This window comes from Saimiri boliviensis, chromosome 3 (genome assembly GCF_048565385.1).
Source record: "Saimiri boliviensis isolate mSaiBol1 chromosome 3, mSaiBol1.pri, whole genome shotgun sequence".
Classification (NCBI taxonomy): Eukaryota; Metazoa; Chordata; class Mammalia; order Primates; family Cebidae; genus Saimiri; species Saimiri boliviensis.
In genome coordinates, this window is record NC_133451.1 from 47,091,048 (window position 1) to 47,113,948 (window position 22,901).

General features: G+C 35.8%; 1 protein-coding gene across 13 annotated transcripts in view; it reads right to left on the reverse strand.

Moving 5' to 3' along the window:
• The window catches only part of FRYL (FRY like transcription coactivator), a 275,206-nt gene that overhangs the window by 33,608 nt on the left and 218,697 nt on the right, over positions 1-22,901 (reverse strand). For 12 of the 13 annotated variants that reach the window (XM_074396110.1, XM_074396104.1, XM_074396108.1 and 9 more), the window contains 14 exons: positions 22,681-22,849; positions 20,438-20,522; positions 19,826-19,938; positions 18,700-18,850; positions 17,914-18,017; positions 16,756-16,941; positions 14,890-15,094; positions 13,485-13,606; positions 12,479-12,669; positions 10,688-10,782; positions 9,005-9,612; positions 8,618-8,715; positions 4,488-4,658; positions 3,407-3,547 (listed from right to left, as the gene is read on the reverse strand). In XM_074396110.1, the coding sequence (XP_074252211.1) occupies positions 3,407-3,547; positions 4,488-4,658; positions 8,618-8,715; positions 9,005-9,612; positions 10,688-10,782; positions 12,479-12,669; positions 13,485-13,606; positions 14,890-15,094; positions 16,756-16,941; positions 17,914-18,017; positions 18,700-18,850; positions 19,826-19,938; positions 20,438-20,522; positions 22,681-22,849 (2,439 nt within the window). The remainder of the gene's footprint in view (positions 1-3,406; positions 3,548-4,487; positions 4,659-8,617; positions 8,716-9,004; positions 9,613-10,687; positions 10,783-12,478; positions 12,670-13,484; positions 13,607-14,889; positions 15,095-16,755; positions 16,942-17,913; positions 18,018-18,699; positions 18,851-19,825; positions 19,939-20,437; positions 20,523-22,680; positions 22,850-22,901) is intronic. The other variant, XM_074396101.1, reaches the window with a different exon arrangement.

Below are 22,901 nucleotides of genomic sequence, written 5' to 3' on the forward strand. Positions count from 1 at the left end.
ATTACAAATGCACATTCAACTAAGAACAAAAATTTACTGTACATCATGAAAATATTATTTCTACAAAAATACTTGTAAAAATTATTCATTTTTAAGATCCTTAACGAAAGGTCTGAGTTACAAAAGGAAAGCAAACACAAGTTATTTTTTGTACTGTTAGATTTATCAGACACCGTATGTGTAATAATGCTACCCAACTCAAATCTCTTGCTTTTCTCCTAATAAGTGCTTTGTAATTATCATTAATTTGGACAGACTGACAAAGTAATTTGGCAGTAGTGGTAAACAAAAGATTTGTATATACGTCAACTTTTAGGTGAATAAAGTTTATAGCTTTGAAACTCTAAAATTAAGTATTTTAAGTCTTTGCAGATACAATTTTTTAAAATAAACACTTGCCTTTTTAGACATAAAAATATTAAAATACTAAAATATACTTAGAACTTTTTTTCTTGATGGCCCAGGCCCCAAATACTGAGTGTAAATACCATGCTAAAGTGATGTTCTCAGGGATTACTGAGTTGTATAAGGCGAGGTTTTTTTCCCTACATATTTTGGCTTTTCAAAAAAATCTTCTTCTGTTTGTCTTAGTTTGTATATTCCTACCAACATAATTTAGGAATGATTTATGAGATAGATGTATATGTAGAGAAGAGTCAATATTTAATAAAGAATTTATAGTATCTTTCTTTTACCACCCATTGAAAAGAATATACAGAAAAAACTACTTCTTATTTATGGTACCAAAAATCACATCTCAACCTTGTATTATATTATACATATTCTTTCACAGCTGATATCTGAGGAAAGAAAAGTACCATTAAAACACCAAAAAAGGAAGTAAAAAATCTTTGGCAAAACTGGGCTAACTGAGTTCATAACATCTTGCTATGAAGACACTCAAAACACAAAATATTTGATGATAAAAAGGTCTGCATGACCCTGTGACATTTTAAGAACAGCACTGTAAAAAGTAATTTAAAGGCTGGGAACAGATCCCAGCACTTTGGGAGGCCGGTGTGGGCAGATCACTTGAGGTCAGAGTTTGAGACTGGCCTGGCCAACATCTCTACAAAAATTATCCAGGCATGGTGGCACATGCCTCTAATCCCAGCTACTTGGGAGGGTGAGGCAAGACAACTGCTTGGACCTAGGATGCAAAGGATGCAGTGAGCCGAGATCGCACCATTGCACTTCAGCCTGGGCAACAGAATGAGACTCTGTTCTCAAAAAAAAAAAAAAAAAAAAAAGTTTACATGTAACAAAATCATAAACTAGTAGAAATAATCATCATTTTTTTTTTTCTGACAGAAATAATTACAATCTCTGGGCATCATGAAATGCTAAACTTTAGGAATATTTTCATACATTATATTGTTGATTGTGTTTAAATGTAAAGGATTATCAATAATTCAACTGTGTGAAATATTTAGATGTTTAGTAAAGCACAAGCCAGCAGCTGTGACGAGCCATCAGCTAAATATGATCTTGATTCATACATTTACAAAGAAATCTGGAAAAAAATTGAGTCAGCATTTTAAAATCAGGAGATTTTACAGAAAAATGTAGATTTCCAGCTTCTCTAAAAATGAGAAGTCTGGCCACACTGGACCCATATGCTAACATGAAAACCACCAGGGGAAGCTAACTTGTGTGGCTCCTTTGAGATGGGGAGTGTGCAGTTCACATAGCCACAGATCTATGCTCCCTCTGGTTACCTGCTTGTCCACTGGCAAGTTGAGCTTGTGGTTCTAAAGATAAGAAATGTACCTATGGTTCATAAGGTAGTAAATTCAACGTGGTATCTGTTTCTATGTGAAACATAGCACATATTTGTTAAGTTTTTTTTTAAGGTTTAAGAAGAAAAGAGAAATGTGCTTTAGAAAGAGATATAATTGCTGTCTAGTAAAGCTTCACTCATTGAGGGGTAAGAGAGAAGATAAATAGGGCCAACCAGAAAATCTTCCATTTTTTGGATACCTGCAATCACTGATTTTCAAGGGAATGTAAGAGGTAATTTGGATTACATAACTGAATCACTGAACACATTTTACTACAGTTTTATTACTTTCAGATATGAACTAGAATAAATTCCTTGCCAGCTAAGTATTTCCCTTTATACGTTCTGCTCTAGTGAATGAAAACATAATTGGAGTAAAAACACAACATATTAATCTATTAAGGGTGTTAATGAGCTTGTTCTCTTTGATGAGTTGTATCCACTCTATTGATCTGCTCAGCACTGCCTTTCTTTTTTTTTTTTTTTTTGAGACGGAGTTTCGCTCTTGTTACCCAGGCTGGAGTGCAACGGCACGATCTCGGCTCACTGCAACCTCCGCCTCCTGGGTTCAGGCAATTCTCCTGCCTCAGCCTCTTGAGTAGCTGGGATTACAGGCACGTGCCACCATGCCCAGCTAATTTTTTGTATTTTTAGTAGAGACAGGGTTTCACCATGTTGACCAGGATGGTCTCGATCTCTCGACCTTGTGATCCACCCGCCTCAGCCTCCCAAAGTGCAGGGATTACAGGCTTGAGCCACCATGCCCGGCTGAGCAATGCCTTTCTTAACTGACAGCTCATAGGTGAAATTCAGCAAAGACCAGACCGAATTGTCATCATGTACATTTAAATCAAGTTTTATTTTCTACTTTTAACTATCTGTGACTTTTTATCAGGCACATAAAAATGCTCTAAAATACAAACTCTTCAAAGAGGTTTTCTGTTTCTAAAAGCAGCGTATGTCCACTCGGTGGAACCTTGTTAAAAAAAAAGAAAGGTGTCAAGAAAGAAAGAACAATGAGGCCAGGTGTGATGGCTCACACCTGTAATCCCAGCACTTTGGGAAGCTGAGGCAGGCAGATCACCTGAGCTCAGGAGTTTGAGAGTAGCCTGGCCAACGTGGCAAAACCTGTCTCTACTATAAATACAAAAATTAGCTGGGTGTGCTGATGCATGCCTGCAATCCCAGCTACTTGGGAAGCTGAGGCAGGAGAATCGCTTAAATCTAGAAGGTGGAGACTGTAGTGAGCCGAGATTGCGCCAGTGCACTCCAACCTGGGCAAGAGGGCAAGACTCTGTCTCAAAACAAAAACAAAAACAAAAACAACCAATGAGTCACAGTCCTAATTTCCAGAGTTGTGACTGCTGCAATGTGTATGTGCATTCCTTCCAGTCATTAGAGAACATTACAGAAATTGTTAAAATGAAAAGTAGAAATCATACCAATTCAGATTCTGGTTTTTGTCACTTATATTGAGAACATTTTCCATATTGTAAATATCCTAAAAACATGACTTATGGTTGAACCACTTCCCTATTCTTCGACATTTAAGGCATTTCCAATATTGTGTGATTGTAAGTCATTCTGAGATGAACAAGGTTACATGTAAGTTTTTTGGTCACTTACCTGTACATATTTGCCAATAATCTTTATGATCTCCAGATTAAACTGCTTGGCTGGGGCTGCAGACAGGTCAATGTGACTCAACAGACTATAAATAATCTGTAGTAATGACTGCTGCATACTGGACAATCCTTTTTCTAATAGCTAAAAATAATATTAAAAGTAATATTAAAGTTAGTTTAATCAGGTTTAACAAAAACTCAGTATTTACATTTAAGAGGTTGAAAAACAGATTTAGCCTATGAGTTTACAGTTAGGTGAATTAGAAATCTAGAGACTGATAAAGTAAAAGGCAATGTCTATTACTGTTATTTTTCCTTGGTTCAGAAAGGAGAAATAGACCATAACTTTTCATCTAAATCATAGTGTTTTATTTCTTCAACTAATTTGGTAGGCATTATTTATTATAAGCTGACAAACATTTTTAGTGACTAGGAATCCCTTGCTTTTGACTTTTTCTTTGTGCTTATCTATTTAGTAATTTACTTTTCCGGGCATAAAGTTATTTCTTAAGCATCAAACAAATATTAACTTTTTATGCTATTCTAGGGCTACTTTATTATCCATATTTCACTGCCTCAAAATCATAGTTTGGATAGGAAGCAAATGTTTCATCAAACTAAAAACTTTTCCAGCAGAAATACTTTTGTATGGTATAATTATTATTCTAGAAAAGATTTCTAAGTTAAAATCTAATTTTGTAGAAATAAAAATTAAAACCATTCTCTAGAATCAGGACCACTAAAAATGCATTCTCCATTTTAAATTAAGTAAAGTGTACATTATTTTGAATTTCATGTCACTTAAGGACAGCAAATAAGGATATAAACACTGGAAATGGAAACAACTCACCTTTAATAAAAACTTTTTACACTTGATAGGAATTACTTATATTTTTATCTTAAAAAATTATTATCTATATTGACTCTTGGACAATTTGAGTATCAGTTAATGTTGGTGCTCCTTCTGCAAATAAATCCAACTTGAAAAGATACTACAGAGTAGTTAAAAAAATACACACACACACACACACACACACACACACACACAATAAATAAAAAATATACATATTTGGTAAATTTACCTCTGCAAGATAAGTCACAAGATTAAATGTTGTATCTGAGAAGGAGTCATGCAGGTATCTGCACACAACATTGATCCAGTTAGAACAATCTCTGGAATATGTGTGCGTACTGTACAAACTCATCATGTGTGCCAGATTGACAAGTGTTGGGCATTTTTCTTCTGCACAAACCTAGAAAACAAATAAAATTATTTTATTCACTTAAAATAACGACACCAAGTTGAACTTGATTTTATGGTAAATGTATTTGCTTAATTTAGATGTATAATGGTTTTAATGTATTTTACTTCAATACAGTAGAAAAGTGAAATGAGAAAAAAGCACAAGGCATTCTTCAGAGAATAATAAGAGATGGTACAGGAAGAGGATTAATATGTCAAATGTCTTTGTGGGTATTAAATAGTATGGCCTTCTTCAGTCTAAAGATCTGTAAAACTGTCTCTGGCAGAAACCATGTATAGTTCTGTGAACATGGGACATCATTTTCGAATTGCTTTGTCAAAGCCAGGAGGGGTCAGTGCGCAAGTGCATACACAGGCAGGCGTGACTAGGGAATTCTCAGGGAGGCTCTGAGGTACTTCGACTGGGAGGAAATGCTTCAGCCTCCAGCTGTGTCCGTGGTGTCTCAGTACAGCAGTCAGCTGCAAACAGCCTCAACATGTGTTGACACAGTCAAAGGACATCAATGGGGCTCTGATAAAATTTGGAGTCCAGAATCACCAATGGTGGACCCCAAACCACTCTTCAGGAAGTCACCTAAAGCTCTAAGATCCTTGGCCAATCTTTTAGAGGCTACTCCAAAATGTACTGACTCCCACATTTGTTTGATACAATACTAAGGAATCTGAACCAGCTCATGTTTGGGGGGAATCTTACTGACCGAATGCACTTTTTAGCCCGTTTGTTCCCTGGCCTCTCCCAGGGAACAATTGAGCCCTGCAGAACTGGAAAAGGGCCATGCTACTCCTACACACCAATCTGTCATAAAGGGCTAGGTTCATTGTCATTTCTGCTTTTCGTTTTCCTTTTCCTTACTTATTCTTCCATCTTACTGATGTTTTGTTCGTATTTTTGCAACTACCTACAGCATTTGGTAAAGAAATTGCCCTTTTAAATATACACGTCTTCAACTTTTAAATAAATATCACTAATTTAATTCAGAGTATGTTTAATAGGCTTGGAGGGCCTCAAATTCATCATTAGGACACTATAATGGAACAGGCACAAAACTAAAGATTATGCAAGGCCATGCAGAGACTATTAACACAGTACCTGGGAAGTTATTTTATAAAATCATTAAAAGCAGCTTATTTCATGCAGTAGTGTTTTACCCATAAACAGACACCAGAAAGAAAAAAAAAAAATTGGTTGGTATTTCCTATTTGCATTTCAAAATATAGTAATTTAACATATTATTAAAAATCACATAATTTAGTAACTTCATAATTTGTTAAATTCTTTAAAACATAAAAAACTTTCCTGAAGAATAAAACATTCTTATAGAATTCTTATATTCTTAATTTTTTTTTAAAGAATGATTTTTAAAAATCTATTTTTTGATAAGGGAGAAAATTCCTTGGAATATATGCTGTGCAATTTCACAACAGAACAAGCGACAGATTTAATTTTGGAATTTTTGAAATGCCAGGTTAAAATATGATCCAAAAAGACTGTGTTTTATAACAAACCTTTTTAGCATGCTATTTTTGCCATAATGAATCACTAAAGAGAAAAATATTTGTCCTAAGTGTTGCCTCATTCTGAAATTCTGTGCTCTCCAAAGGCACAAACAGTAGAACTAGGGATATTTGCATAATGAAGGAGCACATAATGGCAGAAAATTACTCTCAAAGATTATAAGTGAGAGAATAATTAAGGAACCAATTTAATTCACATCCTGCAGGTTGCTAAAAGCCTATGGAGAGGGAACCTTTGTGTGCTGTCCAATGGGAAGAAAACAGGCTTAAAAACAATTTATTAATCACAGAAGGCCATATCTGATCTCTTAAAAACATAAAAGATATTTGGGCATTTCCATGGCCCTACTGTGGTCACGACATCAGCAGGCCAATATTGAAGGAGCTGTGACACCCTTCAGGCTTGGAGGCCGGCTCCTCGGTTACCCCGGCAGTGGCCATCTAACACCTTTCAGCTGCCACTCTGAAATGCTTCTACTTCCCTTTTCAGGGGATTTATGCCTTTTATTTTCTTGAAACCTCCAAAGTAAACCAATATGTATTTTCCCCCTTATGTTTGCTTTCTAATCCCTCATGTAGGAAAAAAAATCTTTGTTTACAAAATTTTTCTTATGATGTATCATTAAAATATTAAAATGAAAGTTATTTTAATAAATTTTCTATGACTATTAGACTTTATTAATGCAAAATACATGCAGCTGGTTTTAGGCAAGTAATCATTTTCAAAAGGCAATATTTCTAATAGTCATAATTTTCACCCTCTCTTGATACTTAATGTTCTATTGGATTAGTTTAATAAAAACCAAGAATAGAAGACAACTTTTGGCTTATTTCCTACCACTACCATTTTTATTTAAGAAACTAAGATGTTTCCATTAGCTAAAATAATGGCTCTTTTAAAATACATGCTTTTAGAATAATTATATTAAGAATCTTTTCCTATCTAATTTATTTAGGAATTTAATTGGGGATGGTGTTAAGAGCATATTTTATTAAATATTTTCATATTATTTATTAAATGTTATTTATCAAGATAGTGAAAAAGTTCTTACTCTTATTACTGCTAATGAGATTCACTGGGCTGCCAGTATTTTCTTTACTATGCTGGCACCCGGAGATAAGTGTGCCTGGGCCACAGAAAGTGGGGGTTTTATTTGGCTTCTTGCATGCTTGCTTTTCCCTTTGCTATGCTACTTGCTAATCAAATCTCAGCTTTTAAAAATTGCTTACATAAAAAGCTCTTTCTGGGGATTTTATTTGCTTGTTCTCTTCTGTAGAAAACTTTTTTTTTTTCTCCTGGTGCTTTAGCCAAATTCTCTTACTTGTCTTGCTATTCACTCACCTCCCCCAGTTCACCAAATGTCCTGTGATATGTATGCTACTTGTAAATTTACATAACTCTTTCTTAGAACTGTTTATATTTTCAGTCTGAAAAGCATGTTTTCCTCTAGACTCAATGACTGACCAAAAAAAGTTAAGAATTATATTTAAGCAAAAGGCAGGCTGTTTGAGAGTTCTTTACTATTCTTGAGAGGCGACTACTAAAAATATAAAATGTCAAAATCACATTCTTCTAAAATTAAGAGCTGTAATACTTTTAAACAAATGTTAAATAATTTACAAATAGCTATGTCACTGTTTCTAAAACCGTATGATTTAGATCTGGTTCTTTTAGAGCCAAATAAGGAAGAAAAAAAGAATGAAGGGAGTAGAGAGAGAAGATGAAGAGAAAGAGTGTTAAAAAGAAAAAAAGGCAAACAAAAAGAGAGAGAACTTTCCAAATCCTACAACAGATTATGCCCTCTTCTTCCTCAGAACCTCTGCACCTGTCATTTCTTCTGCCTGGAAAACCTGAAACCCCAAACCGCCGCTTGCTTTGCCTCTCGTCCAGGGATGTTACTTTGGTTATTCCTATCCATTCTTCAATAGTGATCTAAGTCAGCTTAGACATCACTTTTTCTAGAAACACTTTCCTTTTGTGTGCTCCTTGAGTATTCCCACTGATAAAACACCAAATCAGACTCTCTGGTTACTGTCTACTTACTTGACTTCATTCCCCAAGATAAAGTATACTATCTACTTTGCTTATCATTGTATTTGCAGCATCTAACCCAGTGCTAAGTAAATATTTGGTAGTGGATAAACAAATGAATGAGACAGACAGAGAAGCAGAAGTAGGGAAAAAGAGCAGAAAAAGACTCAGACTCAGAGGAGTGTTACTCTAATTAAATAGTTTTATTTACTACCATTTGAGCAGTTGTAACTTACACCATTACCATGAAACTCCTTTATGTGCATAAAAATAAAAATTTAAATGCAAAATTCATATGGGAAGTGACAATAAAAGGATTTTTAAGAGATTTCCCCCTCCCTTAAGATGGACTACAAAGTAATTTCCCTGTAGTGTTATCTTTCAGCATAACATTTGCTTACCTTTGCTATTCGACTAGCTGTTTCTTTGCAAAACTGAGTTGGGCTGTCAAAATGCTGGATTAAGTGAGGCAATAAGCAAAGGATGTTAAGAGGAAAGCCTATCAAAACAAAAAAAAAGCAAACAATAACCAATTTTATTGCACATTATTTTAAAAGTTAAAGGTACTTTTTTAGATGGTTCACAGAAACCATTTTCTTTTCAGAAGATCCTGGGATACTTGATCTTCTAATTCTTTTTTGGCTTTTACCAAATAATTTAAGCTACCTAACATATAAAAACCATGACTACTTGCAGAAAAGCAGAAATTAGTAGATTTCAAAACAAATGATTAGTTTACATTTCACTACATAAAATGCAAAGTGCTGGGGCAATTATATTAACATCACCTGACAGTTGGGAAGGATCCACCAATGTGTGTTTGGAGACAGAAATGAGTTTACTGAGGAGGTGCACGGTCATTTCTTGTGTAGATGCTGAGGTAAAACCCTTAAGGAAGAGCTGCTGAAGTCCTGGAAAATTCGTCCATTTCAATTTGCTTTGTACATTTTCAATCTTCTCTCGACTCTCTGATTTATCCAAAGGCAAATGGATAAGCAGTTTGTTGAGAAGCCTGAGAGCCAGGAGGTATTCATATTCATAATCTGATTCTAATAAAGATGCTGCTATCCAAAAAATGGTGGCCATCAAGTTGGCAGGCTCAGTAGTGGACTGCACATCATACATTCCTTTCTCTCTTAGAGAGGAAAGGCTTCTAGTCCTTGCTAAACTACTGCTATGGTTTATCCGTCCATCCATTATATCCAGTGTGTTACTCCGCCGCCGGTCACCTCTTCGGTCACCAATTAAACTTAATCTCAAAGAGTTACTTCTTGCATTACTGTTACATCCCAAATAACTGCTACTGTTAATGGGACTTGTGCTTAGATTGAGTTGTCCAGTGCTTTTCCTGTTAGCTGCATACTTGTTTCCCATTATAGGATCAGGATATGAGGTTCTTAAAAAAAGAGAAAGAATAGATGAATGCATACACAGTCACTTCTTTTGCTATATTAATTTTACTTCTGAAAACACTGAAAAATAGTAATTGGTACCAGAAAAATCATTTTTCAGTATATCTGACTTTGTTGAATCAAATTTCGGTTTTCCCTCCAAATTCAAACAAAATGTACAATAGTACCTTTTCTCCTGAGGCTAACGGTTTCCTTTGAGTTGAGATGAGGCTCTCCTTGCTGAGAAAATTCTGTTCTAGTAATCACTAATAACTTTCAGCTGTGGGATTTAGGTATACATTATGTCCAAAGCTGACTTCATTTGTCTTTTCCTCAAACTTGATGGTCCTTATGTCCCTATTTCTGTCAATGACACACTCTTTCTAAAAGACCTAAGCTCAAAAATTTATTTTTGATTTCTCCTCCTTCCTCACATCCAATTTTCGTGAAGAAAATCTTGACTGACTGCTTTTTATGTTTGCCAGCCATATAGAAAAGGAAAGAATGTTAAGACAAAGTCTTTTGGAAGAGGGGATAGACGTGTGAATGGATAACTTTATAGCCTGTTAATTGCTATTATTAAAATATGGAAAAAAAAAAACCCACCATGAGAACCCAAAGGATGGAATAATTAGCACTATCCTGAGGAAGTTAGACATGCTTAGCTGAAGTAATATTTGGGATGGGACTTGAAGGATTAGTGAATTCTGGGCTTGCAAGGCAGAGAAAGTGGGGAGAGAGGCAGTTGCAGGGAGAAGGAACAGTATGTGAAAGGTGGGAGAGCCCTCAGGCTCCCAGGTCGGCTGCGGCGGGGGCGGGGGAGCAACAGGATGCTGAATGTGGCAGGAATGAAGTGGAGCAGTGGAAAGATCTCTGACCAGCACATCAGAAGAACACCACTGCCAAAATCAGCACTAGGATTTTTCACAAGCCCTCACTGTCTGTGGCCCATCTCCCCACGGGTAATCCATCTGATTTGGGGATATTATGCTCACTAACAATACTAGAATTTAAAAAGTTATAGTTATGCATAGTTAGCTATTCAAGTTCTCTACTAGGTTGCCTGGTTTAAATTCTTACTGAGAAAGGGCAGAAAGAAGATCATAATGCTTCATGGTTTCAGCCAAAGTATCAATTGCAGATTCCAATGTGAGAAGCAGCTCAATCACAAATCCCTGAGGGGAAAAAGACAGATTTTTAATTAATTATGCTCTGGAATAAAGAAATTGCAATGAACTTCCCAATGGGATTTAAAAATAGAACAAACTCCATGTTAATGTTACAACGTGATTAAACTCTTCAGCAACATGATCTTGCTGATTGATGCAAACCCATCACATTAATGGTGTATAAATTGATTGTAATGGTGCCACAATTCACTCAAAATTGCTCAGGTTAGAAATCTAGGAATTATCCTTGTTTCTTTCACATCTAAACTGAATCCACCAGCAAGTCTTGAAAATATTACTTTTGTTTGTTTTTTGAGATGGAGCCTTGCTCTATTGCCCAGGGTGAAGTGCAGTGGCACAACCTTGTCTCATTGCAACCTCTGCCTCCTGGGTTCAAGTGATTCTCCTGCCTCAGCCTCCTGAGTAGCTGGGACTAAAGACATGTGTCTGCACACCTGGCTAATTTTTGTATTTTTAGTAGAGACAGGTTTCACCGCATTGGCCAGGCTGGTCTTGAACTCTTGACCTCAGGTGATCCGCCTGTTTCAGCCTCCCAAAGTGCTGGGATTATAAGCATGAGGCACTGCACCTGGCCCAAACATTACTTTTAAAATATACACTAAATCTGACCACTTTCCTCTACCTCCAGAACTTCCCTTAATCTAAGCTACCACCATTTCAGCTGGACCCTTACAATAACCTCCTAACTGACCTCTCTTGCCTCCACTCTTGCCCTTCCTACAGATTTCACCCCAAAGTCAGAATGAGTTTTTCAAAAAAACAAATCACATCCATCACCTACCTTCCCTCAAAATGTCTGAGTAGTTTCCTATCAATTAAGAGTGAAGTCCTGCCTCTCACCAGGGCTTACTAGGCCTTACATGATTTGAACTTGTCCACCTCGTTCATTTCCTGCTACACATCCTGCATTGTATTCTGGATACACTGAATTTCTTGACGCCCCTCAGAACAGCCCTACTGCCTCTGCCTCAGGGCCTTTGCACTTGTTAGTCCTCTTTTCCTCTGCCTGAAATGTTCTTCCCCAGATCATAACAGAGCCTACTTCATTTCAGTGTCTCTTCAAAAATCACCTTCTCAGATGGAATATCATATGTAAAACAATTCCCTCTCCTTTAATCTTATTACCTTATTATTTTCACAGCATTAGCAATAGGATAAATTATGTTATGCATAATTGGAAGACTAAAGGCTTATTTCCCCCAATAGAATATGAGCTCTAAAATGTCAGGAATTTGTCTCATTCATCACTGTATCCCCGGTATTTCTAACAGTGTTAATAAAATCATTCATCTGTACAAACTGAAGTTCTCTAGTGCAATAGTTCACTTATCTTAAAAAAATGAAAATTAATGTTCCACTTTACATTTAAATTGAACTTTGTATCTTTTTGACGTTGTGATCATCCCGGGTTAGTATCTAGGTGTGTATGTGTTTGAGTGGGTGAGTGTAAAGCTTCTTCTGATAGGCACTAAACAGTTGATTTAATTAGGTTATTAGATATTAATTATAAAATTGACTTTGTCTCTTAATTCTTTGCCTGCCCAACATCTGACTATAATTCTAGACACCTGTTACCTTGCTCTAGCTATAGCAATCTATATTGCTATAAATCCTTGACAATAAATCCTTGACAACTAGTAGCTGCTCAATAACTGCTGGAAGAATGTAAGGAAATAAATACCTGTGCATCTTCTCCTGGATCCCCTACAGTTTCTACAAGTCTGGAGAGAACATCAGAAAGCGTAGTTGCAGTGAGAGGCTGCTTTAGGGCCCTGAAAATCTGAAAGGATCTCCCAGCATAGTGTCGAGAAGAACAGGAAAGTGCTGTTTGCAGAGCAACTTCACTAAGATGATGCTCCAAATGAATTCCTTCTGTGAATGCAAAGGAAACAAGTAGGTTGTTCTTGTTCTTTAGAATACTATTGGGTTGATAATCAGAAGTGAATCATTTTAAAACTAGCAGTTAGCACACTACCTGGCAAACCAGATAGGCACTCACAATTTATAAGTCAATGCTTTTTCTTTGATTAAACTCCCTTTGCATTTTCAATGACTCTTCAATTTTTAAGGAAGCAATCCTTGAGACCAGAGTTTTTCTCAACCTTAGCACTACTGACCTTATAAGCCAGAAAATTATTTGTTGGAAGGACTGCCCTGAGCACGGTGTGATGTTTAGCAGTGTCTCTGGCCTCAACCCACTAGATACCAGTAGAAACCCCTTGCCCCCAACCCATAATGTGAACCTGTCTCTAGACATTGCCAAATGTCCCCTAGTTGAGAATCACTGCTCTAGACATATAATTTTTACTATGATTTTCAGGATGTGTTAAATTTCAGATTACTGAAGCCTATACTAGCACAATTTTTTTTCCAGTTTCCCATTTCTATATATGTCCATTTAATGTAATTTTTTCATAATACGCAATTGTATTGTAATTTTATGATGCCATCAAACACAGAAGCCCAGCAATTCATAGATAGCTTATTTTTAAGTAACTTAATTTTTCTTCAGTGAAAACAGATTTGTTATCATTAATAAGTTAAAAAAGAAAACTTGTCTGAAATTTTTAATTTTAGACATATCACATATCAACTATTAACTTTTTACTAAGCATTATCAAAAATTGACATCACATTAAAATGTCACTAAAACTAAAGTATCATTTGAAATATTTCTTAAAAGATACCTGAGCTTGACTGCTTAAAAACAGAAACCACATGTTTCAAAAATGTAGTTAACTGTTCAGCACTCTTTATGCTAGGATTCTTGGCGGAAACATCCTCATGGTTCCAAAGAGGCCCTCTTTTTCTGAAAATAGAGAACAGAGGTAATTTCCTTGGATTTTTCACTTTTGATTAACAGTTGTACTCATGCTTGCCTAAGTGACATCTTTACAATGAGAAAGGATGGTAATTAAATAAACAGGTCACAGTCTACTACTACTACTTAGGTACATGAATATGTAATAATCTACAGCCAGGAGAGAAAGATCTAATTTTCAATGCCTACCATCACACCAGTCAAATTCTCTCTGAGGTAGCAGAAAAAGATGCCAACTTTTGCCAAGTGAGAAGTATATTGGTTACTGCTTATGTGTTACAGGTAAAAATATAATCTGTATTTAGATTCTAATGCAAAGAAAATAATTTACTGGTGAAATGCAATGAGAATAATTAACTAGCTAAAACTACAGGCTAAGTTTAGGACAGAATAATGTCTCCTTGATTCTTTCTTTAAAATGTCTTTGCATTCTCAGCTACCACCTCGGTTAAGCTCTTCATTTATATTTTTTTATTTTTTTTAAAGACAGGGTTTCACCATGTTGGTCAGGCTGGTCTTGAACTCCCGACCTCAGGTGATCCGCCCACCTTGGCCTCCATAAGCTCTTTATTACCACAGGCCCAAAGTGCCCTGAAACCCACTACACGCTGCTTCCGGTTCCTTCCCCCTCTAATGCATCCTACACACTGTTATGGGCTGATTTTCTCAACATATTTATTAAATTATGCCTCCCACCCTTCCCCCAGCTTAATGATTTTCAATGTAATCTACAACCTTATGGCCTGGGCTTCATGGCCCTCCAGTTTGAACTCTCCCAAACTTTCCAGAATCATCTAGAACAACTCTCTGTTCTCTGTGTTACAGTCAGAGTGGATTCCTCATCATTTCCAAACATATTGTTTTCTTGTGCTCCTATGATTTTGTTCTTGCAATGGAATACCATGCCCTTTCTCCCCGTCTATATTCCTTCTCGACTTACAGTGCCTTGCAAAGAGTAGATCATAAATAAATATTTGATGATAGATTGATAATGTAGCTGATAAAAGTGAAATATATGTTCAGATAATACTGCATTCTCTTTGGGCATTAAATAACCAGACATGATTAAAGTCCTTCTGAGGTATAACCGCATTGGTACAAAAGAAGAGTCTTTGGTTGCATCCTAATTTTCAAAGTACTGCACAATACAAACCTGTGTATTTCACATCAATGGCATTTCAGAAAACAAAAAATATGGCTCATAATACCTGATCAATGAAAGAATGACTTAACACATACACTGCTGGAATGCTAAGAGCTGCCAGTGTTACCTTGAGGTAATAAATTCCATGAGGGTTTTGACTTTTCCATCCTGCTCCACTGAGATGTCAACCTCATTGAGGATAGTGGTGTGCAGATGTGAAATGGCAGCACTGTTATTTCCTAAGCTGATACTAGAAGAGGTAGAACTTGAGCTAAGCCCTGAGTCAGTCATAGGGGAGGGCTGGTAATCAGGTATAAAATCGTTAATGCCTGCTGAAAGAGAAAGATCGTCATGAACACTTAAAACATGAAAGAATCTCACAAAATACCTATAGAATTAAACTATCGTTTCTTTTAGACTCTGTGGGACACATAAGGAAATCTGTCAGCACAAGGTGATGTCAATCAGCTCTCCTGCTGATCTTCATAAACACCAAATTACAGCAAGTAAGTTGTGGGGCAAACATCGTTTCACAGCTTGAAAACCTGACAATTTGGATGTACTGTGCAGTCCTCTGCCGCCATCTGCTGAAGAAAATTGCAAGTGGCAGTTTCCTAATATTTTGGCATATTTTGTCAACATTGCTTGTCGGTCACATTTCTATAATATGAACTGATTTTTAATGGAATTTTTTTGGGAAAATTTCTAAATTTTTGATTATAGGAATATAATAAAAATTTTCTTTCTTTTTATGGAAGATTTTCTATAATTTTTGATCCATTTTAGTTGCAAAAAGACTCAAATCTATCTGAAATACACAGTACATCAATAATAATAATAATAATTATTATTTTTTGAGACTGAGTTTTACTCTTGTTGCCCTAGCTGGAGTGCAATAGCACAATCTTGGCTCACTGCAACCTCTGCCTCCCGGGTTCAAGCGATTCTCCTGCCTCAGTCTCCCCAGTAGCTGGGATGACAGGCATGCACCACACGCCTGGCTAAATTTTTGTATTTTTAGTAGAAATGGGTTTTCACCATGTTGCCTAGCCAGGCTGGTCCCAAACTCCTGATCTCAGGTGATCTGTCCACCTTGGCCTCCCAAAGTGCCTGGCCTAATTATTTTTTAAAAAGCTGTTAAAGGTTATTACTAATGCCCATATTTACAAATTGGCAAAAGGAGCCTTAACAACAAACAAGCTATGGAATTTTGAATAAAGGTGCTTTTTATAAAAAGGCAGCAAACCTCATTCAATTTTTCTTTTAATCATAGTTTTAAAAGGCTAATGTTTCCTAATAATTGTTTTCTTACTAACTATAGGATTTTAAATAAATAATAGGGTTTTAACTAACTTTAAAATTCATGAACCCTTTATCTGACACTGTATGATTAGAAAAAATAAGGTAATTTTATTTCAATTTCTAAAAAAAATTTCTAGATCACCTGTTATTAGCCTGATGGTACTAATGAATGAAAGAAATAAGTTAGAGTTATTAGGAAATAAGAAAATATACCTTACAAAGTTAAAAAAAATTAACGTTGACAGTGAAATTAACTATAGTAAGTCTCATTAATTTGGACTTCACTATTTCAAAATGTATGTTTTTAATGCAGTAAATATAATCAAGGGGATAACAAAATTTAACATACCTTACTTTGTCAGTTTTCAGATACTGCAAGAAGAATCTAATACAAGCTCAACATCTTTTTTGTCTTTAGTCCTCAATAAATTAAGCACTGTTTCATTAAGTCCTCAACTTAACATATTCATGACTTAAATCTTGTGATAAAGATCCTTCGAGGTAATGCACACTTTAAATTTAATCCCTTGTTTTATTAGTAAAGAATTTAAATGGTATTTAAAATAATACAACAATATTTTTAAAATGTTCTCTAGTATTTCAACTTTTACTTAGTTGACTTTCTCTAATGCAGGATTCCAAATTAATAAAGCATAATTCTACTTTCAAATAGTACTTTTGAAGTAAATACCTGTGAAATTATAATCTAAGTGTGCAACTTGTTTGACTGTAAGCACCCTGGGCTCATTAAACTCCTTGTTCCTGAGAAGGACAGAAGCAACAGTGCGGATGTTACTGCTGGGTCCCATTACTATTAATAAGTGCAGAAGCAGGCGTTTACAATGTTCATACACCTCAGGGTGGCAGTGGTCAAACCCTAAAAAGGATAGTAGAAAAACACCATCAATAAAGAGAAATAATGAGTATTCTTACTACCAAACTCACATTTTGAAGTAAAGGAGAAATTATATGAAAGATGAAGATGACGTATTATATAGCTTGTTACTGCCGTTCTTATATACTTTTACAATAGACTTATATACTTTTACAATAGACTTATATACTTTTACAATGCTACTAGGGAGACTCAAGATAAGTTAAATGTGTTTCATGTCTAAAATTTAGTAATCCCTTAAAAACTATTACTGTTATATAACATAAAAAAATTTGTGGAAATGAAATTTTTTTTAAAGGCAGGCTTTTTGTGAGCTTAGCATGTAACAGAAAGTCAATACGTGATTAACTGAAGGACTAAAGTAATACACCAACAATAAGGGTGCACATCAAGAAAACTTATAAGGAGATGGCTATCTTGACTTGCTTCAGGAGGCCAATCCTATAAGCATCAAACACATTATAGATATGATAGAGCCCACGTGTTTGTCACAGAAGGTATGATGGAGTTTCAGGTATGATAATTTTCAGGTGTAATAATCAGGGTACCCAACAATCCAATTCTTCTGGGAAATACTTAGAACATATTTCAACTTTTCATTCACTCTGAAAGTTTCCAATCCCAGAGGTAAGTTAATTTGACTCTTGCCACAGCAATAGAATTTTTCCTTGGTAGAGTATATGTGTGTTTGTGTGTGGGCAGGTGAAGCCATAGGACAGAAATGGGGGATAATAGACATTTTTATGGAAGGGTGTGGGGTAACAGATATATTTGTGGTTGGAAGAGAGGCCAGGAATAGCTCCCCAACAGACCAGAGGAATCAGTGAAAAGTGTCATGGAAATAACATACAAGTAACAGGAAAGAGAAACATGTAAAAACCTTCTTAACACCATAGTGCTTTTAAATTATCATAAAAATATAAAATGAAAGAATTAGAACCAAATATGTATTACCTATAAAAATTGCATGAAGAAGAAGATGGAGGTAGCTTCCCCATTCTACCTTCACACTATGATCAATGATCAGATCAGTCAAAAGGATCACTGCTATGTTACACCTATGACAAATAAGAGTTTCATTAATGTTTTACTAGATCTCAGTAAACCTAGAGAATATTTGGTACAAAATTACTTGAAGACTTTAATTTCACATTTCATGGAAAAATACGACTTATCAAGGAAAGAGGAGGAAAAACAAATACAGCTGAAGAAAACGTTAACCATTAAGTTAAAGAGATGGAACAGAACATAAGGGCTAAGGGCTCCTTGAACTCAGGAGCCGCATTTTCTTCATCTTTCAACCTTGAGACTTAGCACACTGCTTGCCACAGTAGGTGTTCAAATATATGTTTGGTGCATTAGTACATTTTGAAAGAATGCAGTAATTGCTCTGTTGTGATTTTGCTAAGTAGAATTCAGTTTAAGTTGATGCAAAATAATAGTGCCTACCATAAGAAAGCCATATTTTTCAGATGTAGTAACTGGGTCCCAGAAAGGTCAAGTAACTATGCCAGACACCCAGAAAAGCAGCAGCAGAATTAGATTTAATAATATTAATTTTGTAAAGTTGTTAGAATTCCGAGTTTTTTAGATTTCTTAGAATCTAAACACATTGATCTATGTTGCAGTATCTCCATAAAGGAGATTGCTTTTATTCTGTGTTGTCAGATAGCATAAAGAAAGCCGACAGTGTTCAGCAGCAACTTGGCTCATAGGAAAAGGAATGACGCTGTAGTCCACCTGTGAAGAGGTAATCCAGGTGATGACGTTTCAGGCACGTAATCCACCAGTGGTGACCAGCAGCCTCCAGCTGGTGGGAAGGGCAGTGGCTCTCCTTGGTTATGCTCCATCACTTTCAGTCGCCAATTAGAATAAAGTGGCATTGAATCACCTATCAAGATAAAATGATCTCATTTTCTACACCATCTAATTTCTGCCAATATAAGCAAACTCTAGTAAGATCCCGACTATTTATATAGTATTGGAAAGTGATAAAAAATAATTTCCCACTATTTCAACATATGTTTGCTAGGAAGGTCTAGGCACAAATATTGTAAGCAAACCAGGGAGAGGGAGAGAGAGAAAGAGAGAAAGAGATCAATTTAGGTTCCACCCTGTATGTCAAAGCAAAACTATATTAGCATTTCATCGTGATTCCATCAGTGATGTCCAAGCCAGGAGATCACGTTATCGGTGAAGCTGCCTTGTAACAAAAGGCCTTCTGGTAAGTTACTCAGTTCTAAATATCCTGAGACGGGGCCAACACAGTTCCATCTTGAAAGGAACTCTGCTCTACCACAGCAGGGCTGCGGGGTGCAGTCAAAAATGATGTCAGGAAATGTGAATTCTGTGTGACGTGGGTAAGTCACTTAACCTCTCTGGACCTCAGTTCCATCATGTGCAAAATGAGGAGATTGGACCAGATCATCTTCAGGGTCCCTTTCCAGTCTGCAAGGCTGTGCTTCTCTGATATCCTACCTTAATATTATAGTGAAACTTGGGTAGATTATTCACTTTGCAATTGCAAAGGAGAATCTTTATCGGAAAATGTGAATTAATGCAGAAGGAGCAATCCTGCTAAAAAGATCAGCCTGTTTCCAGTATTTGTTCTATGATGCTTCCTGAGAACCAGTTCTTATGTTCCTTGTGACTTATCTATAGGAAGCCTGTGTTTAAAAAACAAATGTCCCCCACTTATGTTGCTTTTTAAAATCAAGATGTTTCAAATTATGTTGGAACACCACTAGTGGCAGTTAACTACACTTTTTAAAAACAATTTACTGAAAAAATACATTTATTAACATTAATGTAATTAACAATATACCTCACCCTTATAGTTATATTAAAAACATTTGGAATTTATTACTTTTTTCTTCTTCATAAGATCCTCCAGAGCTGCTACTGTATCGGGATTCTAGTCTGTGATGTTGCCGATTCAAATGACTGTTTAGTCCACTGTAGATGTCCAGGTGCACATAGCTATAGGAATGATCACTGAAGTTAGTCACAGTTCATAGCGCAATAGTATTTATACTTTACGTTTCACTTGCTAGGTTTAAAAAGGACAACAGTACACAAAATATTAACAAAAGTTTACTGTGATATATATTAATTTCCACCTTATAATTCAAAAGCTTAAACTTTTAATAAATTATTTCTACCTAAAATAATATTCTAGAATATAAAACAGGTGGAATAAATACCATTTATATAGGTCTAAAACTTTAAGCATACAAAAAGTGACTTACTATACACCACCACCTATTCGTGCATTACAGCATATAACAAAATCTAGCAGGCTGGCATCTTTAATGTTGAAACTCTCAGTGCGGAAAATTTTCAGTATGGAAATAATATTTTTTTCACTTGAACTTTAACATAGCAACATCCACATTTCAATGTAGAAAATATCATTTACTCTGATGACAACCAGTATCTGTCAAACTGAAAGGCTAATAAAGAGCAGAGAAGTACTTACCTCTCTTCTATATTCTCTTTAATGGGCTTATTATCTGGATTGCCATCTGTGGGAGCTACCATTGTATTGCTACTGGAAGTAGTTCCTGTAATCAAAGACAAAGCAGTATTTGTGAATCTACAAACCTGGAATAACCCCATAAGAATAAAAGATCTCAAATTATTAATATCAAAACTTCACTAAAATGACAGTGAAGTCAGTTTTAAAAAGGAATGTCCTCATAAGGACCAAAAGGGAAAGGAGACAAGATGGAACACATTTTTGGATGCTAGAATACAAATGAACAAGAAGTAATTAAGTGTTGGGAAGGCTGAATCCAAATGTCGTTTGGTGGGGGGACCAAGAAGCTTCCATATTTACATTGCTGAACCCCCAAAAGGCTCAGGGATGAGAAGCATCAAGAACCTCTGGAAACAAGGGTTGAAGGTGGTGCTAAAAATAGGAAACCTAACTGACAGTCCATCTATTTTATAATTGGTCCCCAAAATCTACTTTCTTGCCTCTTGTAGCTGGGTGGCTGTCTTTCCCCACTTCTAGAAGACTTTTCTGATTATAGTAAATCAGAATATTCCTGAACTAGGGCATGCCATGTCCTCCTGAAAGAGGAGGCACCTTACGAAGAACAGGGGCATTAAATGAAAATGCACATGCTAAAATTTGAGACTGCACCCCTCGGTCCTCTTACCCCACTGGGCTTCCAGAAAGTTTGAAGATTGTGTGTGTGTGTGTGTGTGTGTGTGTGTGTGCACGCAAGCGTGTGCGCGCACCTATATATATTCACAGACACACCCTCTGTAGGCAAATGACTAGTAGAGTTTTCTCTAGGATTTTGATAAATCTAGGAGAAAAGACCTACGGATGTTGGCATCATTGAAATCATGGTACAACAAAGGACACCATCACCAAGTTCCATATATACTTATAGAACTTATAAATTTTTAATATTCTACTCTCTATGAAAAGACAGATCTAGAATTGGCAGACTTTTGAGAAAAGTTTTATCAAGACAAAACAGCAATGTGGAGAAAATGAGGATTTATGCTGAGAGAAGAAAACTTTGTAAGTATCAGATATGGAACAACAGTTTAACCATGAGACATAAATAGGATGCTACTTTAAAAAGTTAAATGAAACTCTGGAATTAAAAACATTCTAGTTGATATGAAAAATTCAATAGAAGCATTATTAGACATATCCTAGAAAATAAAAGGACTAAGAGATGATAAAAATAAATTATAAAGACATAATTTAAAATATTTCTAGTTATACAATGTTGTTATTAGCATGCTGAAAACACTTAAACTGAGTAACAGTTTCATAGAAATTTCATCTACAATAGCCATTTTACTATTTTGAATTTCATTGGAGCCTCTTCTATTAGGGACAGTTTCTTCAACTCAAAATATTACAATAATTTTAATATATGTACCTACAGATAAGTGTACTCTCTCTCTCTCTCTCTTTCTCTCTCTCATTTGATTGGATATGATGTATAATATGTACCCCAATAACTATAATTTGAAATTACACAAATAATTTCAACATATAAGCATATAAGCCAGGCTCACACCCATAATCCCAGCACTTTGGGAGGCCAAGGTGGGTGGATCACGAGGTCAAGAGATCAATACCATCCAGGCCAACATGGTGACACCCCGTCTCTACTAAAAACACAAAAATTATCTGGGCGTGGTGGTGTGTGCCTGTTGTCCCAGTTACTCGGGAGGCTGAAGCAGAAGAATTACTTGAACCTGGGAGGTGGAGGTTGTAGTAAGCCGAGATCGCACCACTGCACTCTAGCCTGATGACAGACCAAGACTCTGTCTCAAAAAAAAAAAAAAAAAAGTATGTGCTATGTAGGGAATATATAAATTTATATTCCATCTCTGAATAAGTGTGTAATATTACTTTTATGTATATTAATAATACTTACACTGTCGAATTGCTTTACTCATGAGGATTTACAAACTCTCATCAAATTAATCACCATGCATGATTCACATTTGCTTTTTTCTTAACCATAATATTTAAAGACACAATAAACTATTGTTGAAAATAATAATTACGTAAATCTTCTCTTTCCATACAAGAAAGATTTTTTTCTTTTACTAAATTGTATTGTGTATATCTGAGATTTATAACATGATGCCATGGGACACTGAGACCCTAAAATGGTGACCATAGTGAAGCAGATAAAGATGTCTATCATCTCACACAGCAATCAGTTTTAACAAATTTCTCACCTGAGGTGACAGAAGGGATTTTATAGCTGGAAGTGATGCGATAATACGGGGGATTATCCATGTGAGTGACCCCTGAACTGACAGGATCGGTCAGCTGAAGCTCACTCACCAGCTCTTCTAGTAACTGCATTGTTTTATCTCTACCTAAATATACAATGACCTTCTTCACCTGTCACAAAAGAAATTGTTCAGAAAAGAAAAAGCAAAATTTTTATCTCATT